We start from the raw sequence: 17,866 nt of genomic DNA, 5'->3' as shown, positions 1-17,866 counted from the left end.
GCCCAAGCTCCGCCCTTTCTGCCTCGCCTCACCCTATGCTTGGAATAAACTCCCTGAGCCCAAACGCCAAGCCCCCTCCCTGCCCATCTTCAAATGCTTGCTTCAAAGCCCACCTCTTCAATGTCGCTTTCGGCACCTAACCATTGTACCTCTATCCAGGAAATCTAGACTGCCCCCAATTTGATTGATTGCACTTTTTTGTCCTTTAGATTGTAAGCTCCTTTGAGCAGGGACTGTCCTTCTTTGTTAGATTGTACAGCGCTGCATAACCCTGGTAGCACTTTAGAAATGTTAAATAGTAGTAGTAGTAATTTAATTTTTTACACATGTCCACTAGGCCTGGCGGTAACTGGGAGGTAATCAGCATTGTATGCGCGTAGACCATTACCACCCAGTTAATGCGTGAGACCTTACCACTAGGCAGTGGCGTAGCCAAGCAGGCCCACCCAGTAGCAGCACAGCTATGATGTGGCTGGCAGGGATCCCCAAGCCCCACCAGTCAAGAACTCCCAACAACTGCCTCTCCTGCATACCATGTAAATAGCAGATCTTCACCTGCAGCGACTGATACATACTGTTCGCACCGACCCCACAGCCTTCCCTCTGATGTATTCCCGCCTATGCGGAAACAGGAAGTTGTATCAGAGGGAAGGCTGTGGGACCAACATGAGCTGTATTAGTTGCTGCTTGCTGCCAGTGAAAATCTGCTACTTAAAATGTATGCGGGGGAGGGGGAATGTTTGAGAGACCATATGGCATGCAGGCGAGAGAGGGAGAGACAAAATCACTTGTGGGACAGGGTGGAGTTCTTCTGCCCACCCATCTTAGGCCCAGGCCCACCCAAAATTTGGTGTCTGGCTACGCCCCTGCCACTAGGTCAGTGGGTGGCGGTAAAGTCTCAGGCCCAAAATGGATGCATGTCAATTTTTATTTTGCCGCACGTCCATTTTTAGCCAAAAAAAGGGCCTTGTTTTGTAGGTACGCTGAAAAATGGACCTGCACGCGTCCAATACACACGCCTAGACCAGCGCAGGCCATTTTTCAACACACTTTAGTAAAAGGAACCCCAAGCTTCTAACAGAAGAAAAGAAAATGGCACAAGTTCCTCCAATAGCCCCATCACAATCTGTGCCAGCAGATATCACAGAAGCTCACAGTTACTCCCTTTGGAAAGACTTTAACATAAGGGGATCTTACTCATGCCCCTCTTCTAATGAAGAATATATGATTTGCTGCCAGAAATGTGAAGAAGGCTGTTATACAGTTTGCCAAATCAGTAACTAAAGACAGATATTTATACGGGGGATGGGCAGTCCCAAAAACTTGTTTCATTTTGTTTCCCATGTCATTTGCAGCGTTTTTTGTTTTAGTTAGTCTTCTTGCTCGTTTCAGGGGATGAGGTTATTAAAAGTGCATGTTTTTTCTTTCCCAAATAGTGCATGAGTGTGTAGAAAGTGCAAACTATTATCAACGAACAGAAAACCACAGAGGACTACATTCTGTATATCATGCCTAAAAAATCAGCGCTGAAACAAAATACGCCTAGGTGTATTCTATAAATTTAGGCATACTGTATATAGAATAAGCCTAAAATTCTACGCAGTTTATAAAATACGCTGGGTGCTTGTCCATGTGACTAAATTTAGGCCCAGGCAATAAATCTTGGTGTAAATGCCGACGCCTAAATTATGCGTGGACTGGTTGTATTTTATAACAACACGTGTAGATTTTAGAATTGCCCATGATCCGCCCGTGGCCATACCCCCTTTTCAAATACGTGACTTAGAATTTACACACATCAGGTTATAGAACATGGTTAGTTATGTGCATAAATTATTATTAATGCCAATTAGTGTCAATTGCTTGTTTAATTGGCAATTATCGGCACTGATTGGCTTGGATTTGCACGTGCAACGGAAGTCGCACTATAAAGAATCTGGGGAAGATGTGTTTTTTTTCTTCTAACTTTCATTTGTTAATGACATGGGATAGGTTGTTACACAGCAACGCTGAGAGGGTCAAAGCACAGAATAATGAAGTAGCAAATAGAAACAGCAACAAGGGCCCTCAAGGCTGGGATAAACACTGGTCCTTTATTCATAAACCTGACCCGGGCTGTGTTTCAGTGCAAAGCGACTGCATCAGGGGTCTGTAAAAACAATTGTATATATTATGAAAATGAATTTAAAATTCCCTTTGGTGAATACATAGTGAAGTGAACAACCCTAAAGTGAACTAACAAAATATGTATTAACAAACTCAACAGCCACAATCATATTAAGATTTTTCCAAAAGAACCACCATTTTGTGAAAAATTTGAATATCATACTGTATAGACCTAAAAATGCATGTGAATTTGGACAGTCCAAGAGTGAATAAGAGAAAGTGAAAGTATATCAGTGCGTATGTGTTAATATATAAAAAAAGCATGTAAAATATATATTTGAAAAGACACATAGAATACCTTGCCAGATGAATAAATAGTTTTAAATTAGGAAATATATAGACCCCCCCCCCCGATGCAGGTGCTTCCCCAAGGTTTCTGTATATGGTGCCTGAAAATCTACGCGGAAACCAAAGCGTGTTCTTTAGCAATGGGCATAACTTAACTGATTATTAATTAGCTAATCAGCGCTGTTAATTGGATAACAAGCAATTATAAGCAGTGCTTGACATTAATTGAGATTTACATACACAACTCGCTAAGCATATTCTATAGCATGGTGCGCCTAAATTCTACATTGCCTAGTTGAAAAGGGGGTGTGGCCATGGGTGGGGCATGGGCGTTTCTAAAAGCTATGCGCATTATTATAGAATACACCTGATCTGCGCCTAATTTAGGCATAAGGATTTTCACCGAGTAAAACATAGCCTAAACGGATGCAACCAAATTTACTTGCATGGCGAGCTGCTCGCCGTATTTGATATACCGCATGGAAATGTAAGTCTATTCTATAAAATTTAAGTGTACTTTAGGGAATACGCCTAGGCAGATTTTTCAGGTGCCCTATATAGAATCTAGCCCTTTGTACAGAAACACAACCCATGTTGGGTCTATGAATAAAGGACCAGTGTTTATCCCAACCTTGATGGCCGTTGGTGCTGTTTTTGTTTGATGGAATATGTCGTTGACATTTCTAATGACATTGCAAATGATAGTTCATCCCTAAAGTCTTCTATGAGCTCACCTAGTTGGAGATTTTTTGTCTAGGAAAGATAACAAGATTGCTATATATAATTTGTTGGGGGTTGATTAGTTGTCTCGTTTAAGTTATTAAGATGACTCAGATGGTATGTTCTTGAGTGTATTTCTTCTCCTTAACATGGGCTGTATGTTAGAAATGTGGTAGTGTGTTTTTTCTTTCTTTTTTTTTTTCAGTATATTTTAATGTTCAGTTTCCTACATTTTTCTTGTTTGGCTTTGCTGTAAACTCATATGAACATAAGAGTAGCCATACTGGGTCAGACCAATGGTCCATCTAGCCCAGTATCCTGTTTCCAAACAGTGCCCAAGCCAGGTCACAAGTATAACCAGAAATAAATAACTAGAAATTAAATTTAAAAAAATACTCTGGATATTAGACCAAATACAAATAAATGTATATTTACATGCATAGTCATTAAGCACGATGAATTGCCCAAAGTTAGGTGCCGGGACAATGCATGCTAAGTGCAAATTCTATATATGTGCAATTACCATTATAGAATACTAGCATAAGTCTTAAGTTATGCACCTAACGTTAGGTGCAAGTGGTAGTGTTCTATAACCCAAATGTGTAATTTTTTAGGCATGCCCCTGACCTGCCCATGCTCCTCCTAGGGTCACGCCCCCACCTTCTAGTTACTCACTATGGGGCCCTTTTACTAAGGCGCATAGGCGCCTACATGCGTCCAACGTATGCCAAATTGGAAGTACCGCCTGGTCACCGCATGCCCCGGGTGGTAATTCCGTATTTGACGCACACCCAAAACATGCAGTAGAAAATATTTTCTACTGCATGGCGCTTGCCCAGCGGTAATCGGCAGTTTAAGCACGCTGGCCGCTTACCGCCTGATTAGCACGTGAGACCTTACCGCTGAGTTGGTGAATGGCGGTAAGATCTCATGCCGAAAATAGATGCGTGCTTGTTTTAATATTGCTGCACGTCCTTTTTCGGCCACAAAAAAAATGCCTTTTTTTTCCAGGCATGCTGAAAAATTGACCTGCGCACATCCAAAACACATGCCTACACCAGCGCAGGCCACTTTCAGGCGCGACTTAGTAAAAGGGCCCCTATAGATTTTTGTGCGCACAATTTGCAGAGTCCTGACTAAGGGCAGTTGCATGCATTACTGCTAATTAGTGCCAATTAGCACCAGTTAGCATCTGATTATTAAGTTACATTCTTAGCTGATACTATTTGATAACTTATGCATTCAACTTTGCACACTAGGCATTAAATTGTGCATGCAAATATATAGAATTAGAGGACATATCTGTAGGGAGAGGTGGACTCTTGAGACCTGCAGTCAAGAATCTTTGAACTAATAGCAAAGTAGCTTGGTTGACATCTATGCATTGCTTATCACCTTATTTATGTTTTTCAGCTCTTGGGGTTTCATTGCTGGTTCCACAGCCCATCATAAATGCTACAGCAGCAGAAAACATCTTATTGCCTGTCGAACATTCCTGCATAGGAATCCCTGCCATTAAATGGGAATACATGTCAAACTGGGGATGGGGACTGCAAAATATTATCTCCTGGAAAGCTGGAATTTTTGTCAATGTTTCCAAGAGTTATGATGCTAGAGTGCACCGCTATGAAAATGGCTCTATACAGCTCCTGAATGTCGGAATGAAAGATGCCGGGTACTATGTTGTCACTGTGGTAGAAGAACTGGGAGCCACCAAACGTGGCATCATCATACTGAATGTCTATGGTACGTCTTATTAGCTATAAGCCTTTACGAGGATTGAGAACAGCAGTTGATGGTAGAACTCAATGTTCTTTCTCTTTTCTTTCTCAGAGGTCCTCTACGAAGACTTGCATTTTGTAGTTGTTTTCATTGCCTTTCTTGCAGCAGTGGCAGCAATTCTGATCTGTTTCATTTGGGTTTGCGATAAATTTGTGCATATTTTCTTGAAGAAGAGACGACGGCTAAAAGGTAACTTTTCCTGGGGATGTGCTTTCATTTAAAATGAAACAGGATGTATCAACATCATTTCCTAGTTTGCTTCACTTTCTTTTGGAAATGAAATCAAAATGAACTTCATTTCATGTGTTTCTGTTTCATTCTATTTCCAATAGCAGCCCCCTTCCCCTCCCGCTCACCTGCCTATTAAACCCACCCCCCTTCCCCTCCCCCTCACCTGCCTATTAAACCCACCCCAAGCTTTAAAAAAAAAAAGCTCCTGATCTCCCCCATCTTACTACAGCTGTGAGTTCTGTGAGGACAGGAGTAATCCCCAATCATCCTTGCTCCATTGATGCCTTATTTCAAAATGGCTCCAGCTGACCTAAAGCTGATGTCACTTTAGACTATGGCACCTGACAAAAACAAGGAATGGTTCCCTATAAGAAGACTAGGACAACCGGAGGAGTAGGGAAGGGGGATGTAGGCCAAACTCAACAGACTGATGATCCAGAGGTTGCTTGTAGTAAAATTTTAATTTATTGAGAAACCAGATACTACAGACTAGAAACGGTCCATGTTTTGGCAAAAATTGCCTGCTTCAGTTTTTACTGAAACACAAACCGTGTGGCGTCTGTAGTTTCTGGTTTCTCAATAAAATTTATATTTTACTACAATCAACCTCTGGACCCATCAGTCGGTTGGGTTTGGCCTACATCCCTTTGCCGGTCGTCCTCAACTTTAGACTATGAACCATACTCCAAAATGGCATTGGATCTTGACTCAGCTGGTGACATTTTCATATGATTTCAAAAATTATACAGGAATAAAGTTGTATTCAAATATATGTTTGCAATATTTATCTTAATTAAGTATCACATTTCTCCGCTATCATATGAAATCTGCTATTTTATTACTAAACACAATACAAAACATATTATTTACTACATACTACACATTGTTCTCGTAAAATGTCCATATATTTTAAAGTATTTAGTTATTGTTCATTTATATCCCACATTTTCCCACTCATGCAGGCACAATGTGGCTTACAGAAATTAGGCAAATATACAACCAAGCAGAAATACAGTGCAGAGGAGACAGAGGATAGACGGAGGGAAAAAAATAACTAGCAACAGAAAGCTGAGCAGGGTAGGGAGCAGGAGGGGGTTATCAATTTGCAGAGTAACTAGGGGCATAGCTTATGGTAAAGAAGTGGGTTTTCAGCAGCTTCTTGAAAAGGCTGTGGTCCATTTGTGCTTTAAGGTGCTGCGGGAGAGTGTTCCAGGATTTAGGGCACCAGTAGCAGAAGGAAGAGGTAAAAATCCTTTTGTACTTGACACCCTTACAATTTGGGAAGTGTAGATGGAGATATGTCCTCTATTGAAAATTTCTTGCACTCTACAAGTCAATTCTTTGTCCCATCATACCGTATTGGATTACTTCATAATAGTAATAGTCCTTCAGCCAAAAAAACAGCTGATAGAATAAATATTTATTCAATGATGTTCACATTCTTATGTCAATGACTTATATGTAAAACAACGATTCGCAGCTCTACACAGTGCTGTGTTTCGCCGTTGGCATCCTCAGGAACTGTTCATAACTCGCTGTACTAGCGACATATCAACCTGATAAATCCATTTAACAGTGATTTTTCAATGATGGTAGCTGAAACCAAAATATAATAATAATGACGATCTCATATTACTTCTCCATATATATAATCATATACAATTCGTAATCATTATCAAACTACTTATTGCAAACATATATTTGAGTACAACTTTATTCCTGTATAATTTTTGAAATCATATATTTTGAGGAATAATTTAGTTTTTACCTCCATTTCATCTATATTCTAGACATTTTCATATCATCAGCAGTGCAAAAGAGGCTGGCCGTTTATTCCTGTCTTTCTTCAACAGATGGGGTAAAATATGGAAGGACAGGGATATTGAGAGTGGGCATGGTAGCAAGCCTGGAATGGACCTACATTTTAAGTTTAGTGGGACAGTTTTTAAATGTTTATGTGATGCAAGCAAGAAAAGAAAAATTGCAATCAGTAAAAACTAAAAATACAAAATCATATTTAGTTATTTCTAGCCCATATCTAGGGCATTACTGCTAAACTCTTTCCTGGAGGCACACCTAGCCAGTCAGGTTTTTGGAATTACCACAATTAATGTACATGTGGTAGATTTGCAGATGTTTCCTGATATTCATTGTCGTGATCCTGGAACCTGACTGGCTAGGTGTGCCTCCAGGAGAGGGGTGAAAAGCACTGATCGAGGAGACCAAGAACAAAGCCATATGGATCAACAAGTAGCATAACAGGCAAAAAAAAATATCAATTTCACATAATCCTCACTCTTTCTCCCAGCCTAATAAAAAACAAACAAACAAAAAAAAAGTTAAGTAATATGTTCCTGCAAAACAGGCGTGTCCAAAGGAAAATTATCTAAATAAGTAGGGTCCAAAAAAAGCATAGTTTATGCGAGTATGGAAACTTAACAAAGAAGGTTGCTCCCGCAGTCAAAAGTTTAGAATATGGCCACCTTCGAATCTTGACTTTGTCTAGAAACATCAGTAATATCATCTTGGGAAGATTTCAGAAAAAAAGAAACATCTAAGCTATTTGAGGTAGTTATGAAATCCATATCACTTTCTTATTTTGTCTCTCTAGTGCCCCTCAGGACATAATAAATGTTAACAACCTTAAAAGAGTCCACCTGGGGATAATGCCAATGAGGCAATTGCCCGTTAAGCCTGTTGATGTTTACGACAAAATTTGGCTGGGCTCTGAGGCATATTCCTTCCAATTTTTTGAATATAGTATGTTGGACTCAGTACAGTGAAGATTTCTAGTTAAATAGATAATTAAAAATGTCCCTCAGGCACATTTTGAAGAGGTGAGAGGCAATGGGTAACCCAAAAGTTCAATAATGTTAACTTTTTAGCTTGAGATTGATTCTCTAAAGCATCCAGCTGGAGATGTATTCTCATAGACATAGAGTGTTTCATACTTGAGGCAACAACATCTTACAATGTTGCAACAGAAGAATCTATTGGCTGAAATCATATTTCATATTCAGAAAGCTTAACTACAATATCTTGAGAAAATTTGCATAACTGAGGTAGAATTCCCTGTATAAACTGATCTGTTTGTGAAACCATCTGTCACGTATCTTGTAGAGATAATTGTTTATCCTGAGAAGCAGTACTACTTGCTGGATCAGAAGGCAAAATTGAAATCATCTGTACTGCTTCCGGGAGAGGAGACTTAGAAGAGTGTCCGGTCTCAGAAACAGGCAAAAGGATAGAGCTTCATTCATTGAAGATAAACTAGTTTGGGGGGGGGGGGGCAGGTTTAAGAGACGGGGGAGGGCATTATAAGGAAATGAACAATTTAAACAAAATGAAATGAAAAAGCTGGAATAAACTCTCTGCACACTGGTAATCTTTTCCAGCTCAGAAAAAGTTTTATTCTGAATTATGGTGGCAATTTTTTTGTTCTTTTTCTCTTGAATTTAATAAGAACATAAGCATTGCCATAGTGGAACAGATCAAAGGTCCATCAAACCCAGTATCCTGTTTCCAACAGTGGCCAATCCAGGTCACAAGTACCTGGCAAGATCTTAGAACAGTATGATTTAATAATCATACAAGCATACGCTTGAGTAAGAAAAGTACAGTAGCAATGTGGAAACCAACAAAAGTAAATCTCAGTAAGTATCACTCAGTCCCCAAGGAAAAACCCTGTAGCAAGCAAAAATAACAATATAGGAAAATGAGACAAGCCACACCATGATATACAGCCCACTGCCAAAAGTGGGAGTACGACCAAGGATACCAGAAACTGGAAGATGTTCTTAAATAAAAAACTTCATTGAAGGTTTGAAGACTCGACACAACGTCGTGTTTCGGCCGTCAGGCCTGCATCAGGAGTCTGCTGTGCAGAGTGCTGCAGAGCAATGATGATGGAAATCCTCTGAAGATTTTACAGCAGTCTCTTGCACGGAGAATTGCTAAATAGTAATGAGGTTGGTTCTTCAAAAATGACGTGGTAGTCTTTAGAAAGACTATTTAAAAAAATCCGTCAGAAGCGCTGCACGCACTATTGATAATGCAGATGAAAAAGTTGTATCCCGGTTTAGCGATGTTCTCTTTCGCGATCTTTGGCGGTTTTGCTTTTGGCGCCTTTTTTTGTTTATAGTGCAGCTCCTTTGGGAGCTTACGCGGCCTAATAAAAGGGCCCCCGAGTGAGCCCGCTGTACTCTGCAAGGCTCCAGCACAGCAGTTTTGACTCCAGTTGTTCAGAAATCTCAAAGAGTTGCTCTGCTTTAGGACGAAAATACGTATCAGGCAGAAGAAAAGGAAACCAAGATTTGCTTTTGATCTGCTTTCACTGTCACCTAAATTATTTAAACAGCGTTTTGGACAGTAACACTGTTTTAAGTGTACTGATAATGGATTGCGTGTCTACTTGCAGCTCACACGGCACCTAATAAAATAAACATAAGGGAAAGTATGCCAGCTGAGAACCTGGCCCTGCAATACTCCCTCTCAAGTCCTGGACAGAATTCCCTGATGGCAGTTATCATTTCTTTATTAAGTAGTGCTTGCATATTCTCCTGATAAGGGTTGTATTCCAGTCTAGTGCCAAAGTGGCCATACCAACAGGATAGACAGTGTGGCAACTTCCACTCTTTAGTGGTATCTCTCCTTCCCAAAAAAATGGTCATGAAGAACAATTCCTCTGCCTCATTAAAAAAAAATGTATATATCACCCCCCCCCCCCCCATCACCATTTACTTCATCCAATTCACTTGGACTCCCTAGGCAGAGAGTGACTTCATTCCCTGCACCATGAATGGAGCAAGGGTGTCTGGCGGCCCCTGCAACGTATATCAAACAGCACATCCCAGCGGCATAGCCGCCGGGACCTTGGGGCCTGGGACCCCCCCCCCCCCCCCCCCCCCCCGCTTTGGACTTGAGCCCCCTCCAGAACTGCAGCACCCCTTTACCTTTGCTGACAAGGATGCCAAAGCCCCGCCAGCCAAATACAGTGCCTCCGCTGTCCTCCTCCTTGCGCTTCTTCCTTCCTAGAGATGGCGGCATGCCTTCATCTGTCGACGCCAGGACTTCTCGTGCATACTCACATGCGCAAGGCGTCCCGGTGTCAGCGGCTGAAGTCACGCTGCCGTCTGCAGAAAGGAATCAATAATAAATCAAACCCCAATATGGAGAGACACATCAACAATATCTATTCAGGAAGTCAATCCCTAATGTCAAAATCTTTTGCTGAATGGTACATGCATAAAAGTAATAAAATACTGAATTTTAAAGTTTTATATGATACATGCATTGATTTACAATTGGATTTTCACGTAATATTAGTTGAAATTTTTCACATGCCACATATCACACATTTAAAAGGAGAGCCATATATATATATTGAGAGTACCACATGATGTGTAGCGCGTAGAAGTGAGCCGCTCTCGGTGGCAAGACTCACTGAATTGTATGCTTAGCTGAAGGGTCAGCCTATACTGAACTCTCTTTTTGGCTCCCTATCATGCATATTTTCAAAGCACTTTGGGAGGCTAAGTTCCATAGGTTTCTATGGAACTTTGGGAGGCTAAGTGCTTTGAAAATGAGCCTCTATATATATAAAACTTTAAAATTCAGTATTTTATTACTTTTATGCATGTACCATTCAGCAAAAGATTTTTACATTAGGGATTGACTTCCTGAATAGATATTGTCTGCAGAAAGGAAGCAGCATGAGAAGGAGGGGAGCGGCTCAGGCACTGTATTTATTAGCAAAGGTATGGTTAGCACAAAAGCGGGAAGGGGGGGAGAAGAGGAATGCATTGCTCCCCACCAGTCCACCCCTTGACACCCAAAAATTGGAGAGCTGTCTATGCCCCTGCCTCATCCTGCACCTCATCTTTCCTTCACTATGCCCCCCCCCCTTTTTTATGCAGATCATGTGCTAGTGTTTCCTTTAGCATGCCACGACTATTAATGCAGGCGCACTTACTGCCTCATAGGTGCTCATAAGTACTACTACTACTACTACTACTTAACATTTCTAAAGCGCTACTAGGGTTACACAGCGCTATACAATTTAACATAGAGGGACGGTCCCTGCTCAAGGAGCTTACAATCTAAGAGACAAGTGAACGGACAGTCCGATAGGGGCGGTCAAATTGGGGCAGTCTGGATTTACTGAACGGTAAGAGTTAGGTGCCAAATGCAGCATTGAAGAGGTGGGTTTTAAGCAAAGACTTGAATCTACAGACATTACCCCTCTCCTTAAGTCGCTTCACTGGCTCCCGATCCGCTACCGTATACAGTTCAAGCTTCTACTGACCTTGAAGTGCACTCAATCTACAGCCCCCCATTACCTCTCTACCCTCCTCTCCCCATATGTTCCCACCCATAACCTCCGCTCTCAGGACAAATCACTCCTATCTGTACCCTTCTCCACCACCGCTAACTCCAGACTCCGCCCCTTCTGCCTCGCTTCACCTTATGCCTGGAACAGACTTCCCGAGCCCATACGCCATGTACCCTCCCTGCCCATTTTCAAGTCCTTACTCAAAGCCCATCTCTTCTCCCTTGCTTTTGGCGCCTAACCACTCTACACTGACTACATAGCTTGTTACCTTTAGATTGTAAGCTCTCTTGAGCAGGGACCATCCTTCCCCATGTTTAAACTTGTACAGCGCTGCGTAACCCTGGCAGCACTATAGAAATGCTAAAAAGTAGTAGTAGTAAGATGGGCAGGGAGGGGGCTTGGCGTAAGGGCTCAGGAAGGTTGTTCCAAGCATAGGGTGAGGCGAGGCAGAATGAGCGGAGCCTGGAGTTGGCGGTGTTGGAGAAGGGTACAGAGAGGAGGGATTTGTCCTGTGAACGGAGGTTATGGGCGGGAACATATGGGGGAGATGAGGGTGGAGAGGTAGTGAGGGGCAGCAGACTGAATGCATTTGTAGGTAAGAAGGAGAAGCTTGAATTGAATGCGGTATCTGATTGGAAGCCAGTGAAGTGACCTGAGGAGAGGGGTGATATGAGTAAATCGGTTTTGGCGGAATATGAGACGTGCCGCAGAGTTCTGAACAGATTAAAGGGGGGATAGATGGCTAAGTGGGAGGCCAGTGAGAAGTAAGTTGCAGTAGTCAAGGCGAGAGGTAATGAGAGCGTGGACGAGAGTTCGGGTGGTGTGTTCAGAGAGGAAAGGGCAAATTTTGCTGATGTTAAAGAGGAAGAAGCGAATGAAATTTTGCTGGGCCAATAAGAAAGCTAAGATGAAACAACAGTTCATGATGGGCAATTGGCAGCAGGGAGGGCTAGGCTTACCAGACTTGAAGATATACAATATGGCCTGCTTAATGCGGCATGTGAGAGACTGGATATTCGAAACAACATACTATACACCATTAGAATTAGAACAAGAATATTTTGAACCGCTGCGTTTGAAATCCCTCATACAATTAGAAACGACGCAGGTCCCCGAGATACACAGGGACAATTTGCTGTTAAAACCGCTTAGGAGAGCATGGCAATTCTTGGGGAACAGATTGAAGATGGGGAAAGGGGTAACAGAACTCTTAACAATCAGAGGGAACCCAACATTTACAGCAGGTATAGAAAACCCAGCCTTTCAGCGATGGGAGGAAAGAGGTTTAGAATGTCTGGACGATGTAATAGGCGATAACGGAAAGATTAAACCTTTAGATCAGCTATTGGAGGCAGATACAATTCAATGGGTGACACATTTGCGCACTGCCAGCTTAAACATTTTATTCAGTCAATAGATCAGGGCCGATTGGAACAGAAACAGGGATTGAAACTAAAAAAATTTTTTCTAGAAATTTCTGAAGAATCACCATCAATTTCAGGGATACATAAAGCTCTGTGGCCATATGAGAAACCTAAAAACTTTCAAAAGATAAAAGAGCGCTGGGAGAAGGACTTAGGAGTCAAGTTATTGGCATGGGATGTTGAGAGGCAACTGAAGGGGATACCTAAATTGGTCAGCGGAGCTCAATATAGGGAATGTGCATTCCGTTTTATACATCGAGCATACATGTCACCTGCACAATTTGCAAAATTCGGGGGTTTGCAGACGCCCCTGTGTGTGAGATGTGGGAGAACAAACAACACATTTTATCATAGCTTTTGGAGCTGTTGGAGGATTAGAAGGTTTTGGGGGAAAATAACCCATTATATATCACAATTATTAAGCCGAAAACTAGCAGGTACACCAGTGCAGATGCTGTTAAATTTACCAGGATCATTTAAAGGTCAAATACCAGAACACAATTTATTTTTCCGTAAAATAACCTTGCTGGCAAAGAAATGTATCTTGCAAAACTGGACAAATGATATAGGGCCAGATTATTGGCATTGGCGGAACCTGATTCACCAGTTAATGATGTGGGAAGCTAAAGAAGCCAAACGTTCACTAAAAAGAAAGAAAACATTTATGAAAATTTGGGGTGCTTATGTAGATTCTTTGTCTCCTAGGGGAAGAAGTGTGGTCCTCAACACATTCAGATGATAACAAAGCATATGTATTAATAAAACGGGGGAGGGGCGGGATGGGGGAGGAAGGGGGGGGGAAAAGAAAAACTCTTGGAGACTGTAATAATAGGTTGTTGTATAAATTTGGCTTGACAGATGTGGTATCAATGATTGTAAGAATGTTCTTGTAATGTCTTCAATAAAAAATGTTGAAACATAAAGAGGAAGAAGCGGCAGGTCTTGGCAGTCTGCTGGATATGCGCAGCGAAGGAGAGGGACGAGTCAAAGATGACTCCGAGGTTGCGGGCAGATGAGACGGGGAGGATGAGGGAGTTATCAACTGAGATAGAAAGTGGAGGAAGAGGAGACGTGGGTTTTGGTGGAAAGACGATGAGCTCGGTCTTAGACATGTTCAGTTTCAGGTGGCGGTTGGACATCCAGGCAGCAATGTCGGATAGGCAGGCTGATACCTTTGCCTGGGTCTCTGCGGTGATGTCTGGTGTGGACAGATATAGCTGGGTATCATCAGCATAGAGATGATACTGGAAACCATGAGATGAGATCAGGGCGCCCAGGGAAGAGGTGTAGATTGAGAAGAGAAGGGGGTCCAAGGACCGATCCCTGGGGAACACCAACAGATAGGGGGATAGGGGTGGAGGAAGACCCATGAGAGTGAACTCTGAAGGTGTGGTGGGAGAGATAGGAGGAGAACCAGGAGAGGACAGAGCCCTGGAACCCAAATGAGGACAGTGTGGCAAGAAGTAAGTCATGATTCACAGTGTCAAAAGCGGCGGATAGATCAAGGAGGATGAGGATGGAGTAGTTGCCTCTGGATTTGGCAAGGAACAGGTCATTACAGACTTTAGAGAGTGCTGTTTCTGTTGAGTGAAGAGGGCGCAAACCGGATTGAAGTGGATCAAGGATGGTATGAGAGGAGAGAAAATCAAGGCAGCGACTGTGAACGGCACGCTCAAGTATTTTGGAGAGGAAGGGTAGGAGGGAGATGGGGCGGTAATTGGAGGGACAGGTAGGGTCAAGTGATGGTTTTTTGAGGAGAGGTGTGACTACGGCATGCTTGAAGGTGTCAGGGACAGTTGCAGTGGAGAGAGAGAGAGAGAGGTTGAGGATATGACAGATGGAGGGGGTGACAGTATGAGAGATGATGTTAAGTAAGTTGGTGGGGATGGGATCAGAAGAGCAGGTGGTGGATTTCGATGAGGAAAGAAGGCGAGCGGTTGCCTCCTCGGTGATGACAGGAAAGGAGGAGAAAGAGGCCTGGGTTGGTTGGGTAAGGGAGAGGGTTGCAGGGTGAAGAAGAGGAGATGGCTTGGTAGTGAACTCAAGTACATAAGTAATGCCACACTGGGAAAAGACCAAGGGACCATCGAGCCCAGCATCCTGCCCACGACAGCGGCCAATCCAGGCCAAGGACACCTGGCAAGCTTCCCAAACGTACAAACATTCTATACATGTTATTCCTGAAATTGTGGATTTTTCCCCAGTCCATTTAGTAGTGGTCTATGGACTTGTCCTTTAGGAAACCGTCCAACCCCTTTTTAAACTCTGCTAAGCTAACCGCCTTCACCACGTTCTCCGGCAACGAATTCCAGAGTTTAATTATGCGTCAACCCCCGCATTAACCCCATATTAGCCAGCTAGCATGCGATAATTATAATGTGCTAGCTTCAATGCCCCTCTCTGCCCACGCCATGCTCCCAGATAGAAAAATCCCTACAAATTCAATAAATCACGGTTGAGCACGTGTAAACAAGGAAAGTACCACAAAGCACTTTAACACATCCATGCAGAAGCCTGTTTTCACACAGTAGTTAATCAGGAAATTCGGTAAGTGGCGCCTAATGTTAGGTGCTAATTTTGCACCCAACTTTCAACACAGAAGCATATTTTTTCCCAGATATTTTATTGAAGTTTTCAGGTAACAAACAAAAGAGGAGGAACAATAAAATATAACAGTGATTTAAAAACAAAATAGATAGAGAAGTGGTTCATGACAATATATGCATTAATGCTGAGATTAATTGAAGGTGCCATCATAATGGGTGAATATAGTCCGATAGTGGAGACCATATCAATGTCTTTTTGCTGAGAGATCCAGTGAGACTTGCAGAGAGGCTGTTTCCATTTTACGATAAAACAAAACTGACTGCCACCAGAAGTGTTCATTAAGCATCGAGGCGTTTTTCCAATTTGCTAAGATCGTATGTTGTCCAGTGGTTATCAAAATGTCAAATAGACTTTTTTGACATTCTGTTGGACAAACTTCAGGTGAACAGGATTTAAATATAATTAATGAGACATTTGAGATTGACATTAATGTGGAATATACAACAGATAATTTTTCCAGATACTTTGCCAAAATACCTTAATTTTTTCACATTCATAGATCAGGTGAATAAGTGTGCCAATATGTGTTTGACAATGCCAGCATATGTTGGAAGCTGCCAAATTAGCAGTTTGTAATTTCCGTGGAGTTCATACAGCTCTACGATACAGGAAAAACATTGATTGCATAAGGTTAGCAGAAGATAGAGGCCGAATCAAAGACCTCCAAATTTGAGAGCATACAGATTGCAGGAGTACTTGGTTGGTATTTGCAGAATCGTATTTTAATGGATGCAAGGCGCCGATATAGGGCTGAAATGGCAGATCCGTTTGGAAATACATTTATTCACCCAGTTCTAGAATAACACCTAAGTGTATCTGCGCACAACAGAAAAGGGGGCATTCCCATGGGAGGGGCATAGGCTATGCACAGGCCTAGTTTCAGTTGGTTTTCAGTATCATCTTTATGCTGATGACTCCCAGATCTACCTCTCCACACCAGAAACCTCAGCCGAAATCCAGGCCAAAGTATCAGCCTGCCTGTCTGACATTGCTGCCTGGATGTCTCAGCGGCATCTGAAACTAAACATGACCAAGACTGAGCTTCTCATCTTTCCTCCTAAACCAACCACTCCTCCTCCCCCATTCTCTATTTCTATGGATAACACTCTCATCCTTCCTGTCTCATCAGCTCGTAACCTTGGGGTCATCTTCGAATCCTCCCTCTCCTTCTCTACACATATTCAGCAGACTGCTAAAACCTCCCTACATTCCTCCCCGGGAACTCCGTTCACTGGGTAAATCTCTCTTATTTGCACCCTTCTCCTCCACCGCTAACTCCAGACTCCGTTCCTTTTATCTCGCTGCACCATATGCCTGGAATAGACTTCCTGAGCCTGTAGGTCAAGCTCCATCTCTGGCCGTCTTCAAATCTAAGCTAAAAGCCCACTTTTTTGATGCTGCTTTTAACTCCTAACCCTTGTTCACTTGTTCAGAACCCTTATTTTATCATCCTCACTTTAATATTCCCTTATCTCTTATTTGTCCTGTTTGTCTGTCCTAATTAGATTGTAAGCTCTGTCGAGCAGGGACTGTCTCTTCATGTTCAAGTGTACAGCGCTGTGTACGTCTAGTAGCGCTATAGAAATGATAAGTAGTAGTAGTCTTTGGGATTCCAGAATCTTGCTACTCTTTGGGATTCTGCATGAAATCTTGCTACTCTTTGGGATTCCGGAATCTTGCTACTTTTTGTCCTTATCCCTCATTTGTCCTGTTTGTCTGTCTTGATTAGATTGTAAGCTCTGTCGAACAGGGACTGTCTCTTCATGTTCAAGTGTACAGCGCTGCGTACGTCTAGTAGCGCTTTAGAAATTATAAGTAGTAGTAGTGATGATATTGATATTCTAGAAAGAGCGCTCATCCCAGAGCGCAGGTGCTGATTTTGTTTTCGGTGCACATATTTGGCACCATTTACTGAATCTGGTTCTAAAAAGGGGTTCTGTGTGTTACACACGCACAGGCAGGGATACCAGCTCTATGTCCCATACAGTATAAACAAGACAGGGAGAAACTGCTTAGTACAGTATTTCTCAACCCTGCTCGTGAAACACATCTGTCTGGTTGGATTTTCAGGTTTGTCACAATGAATATACCTGAGATAAATTTACATAGATGGAGCCTCTAATGTTTGCCATAATCTCAGGTATATTTATTATGGCAATCCTGAAAACCTTGCGGATACGACAGAGAACCTCTGGCTTTAACACATCTGTTTATTGGTGAAGGTATTTTGGGAAGGATTCAGTAAATGGCGCCAAGAAATACGCACCGGGAAAAATCTGCACTCAGAGCTATTGTATAAAGAGTGCTCTGGGCCGAA

At 42.3% G+C, this 17,866-nt stretch overlaps 1 protein-coding gene across 1 annotated transcript in view; it reads left to right on the top strand.

Moving 5' to 3' along the window:
* The window catches only part of VSTM5 (V-set and transmembrane domain containing 5), a 56,913-nt gene that overhangs the window by 33,431 nt on the left and 5,616 nt on the right, over positions 1 to 17,866 (top strand). Inside the window, exons 2-3 of the mRNA XM_030200194.1 lie at positions 4,588 to 4,920; positions 5,008 to 5,145. Of these exons, the coding sequence (XP_030056054.1) occupies positions 4,588 to 4,920; positions 5,008 to 5,145 (471 nt within the window). The remainder of the gene's footprint in view (positions 1 to 4,587; positions 4,921 to 5,007; positions 5,146 to 17,866) is intronic.

Source organism: Microcaecilia unicolor, chromosome 4 (assembly GCF_901765095.1).
Source record: "Microcaecilia unicolor chromosome 4, aMicUni1.1, whole genome shotgun sequence".
NCBI lineage: Eukaryota > Metazoa > Chordata > Amphibia > Gymnophiona > Siphonopidae > Microcaecilia > Microcaecilia unicolor.
The sequence above is the reverse complement of the archived record's forward strand: the minus strand, read 5'-3'. Positions and strand labels throughout refer to the sequence as shown.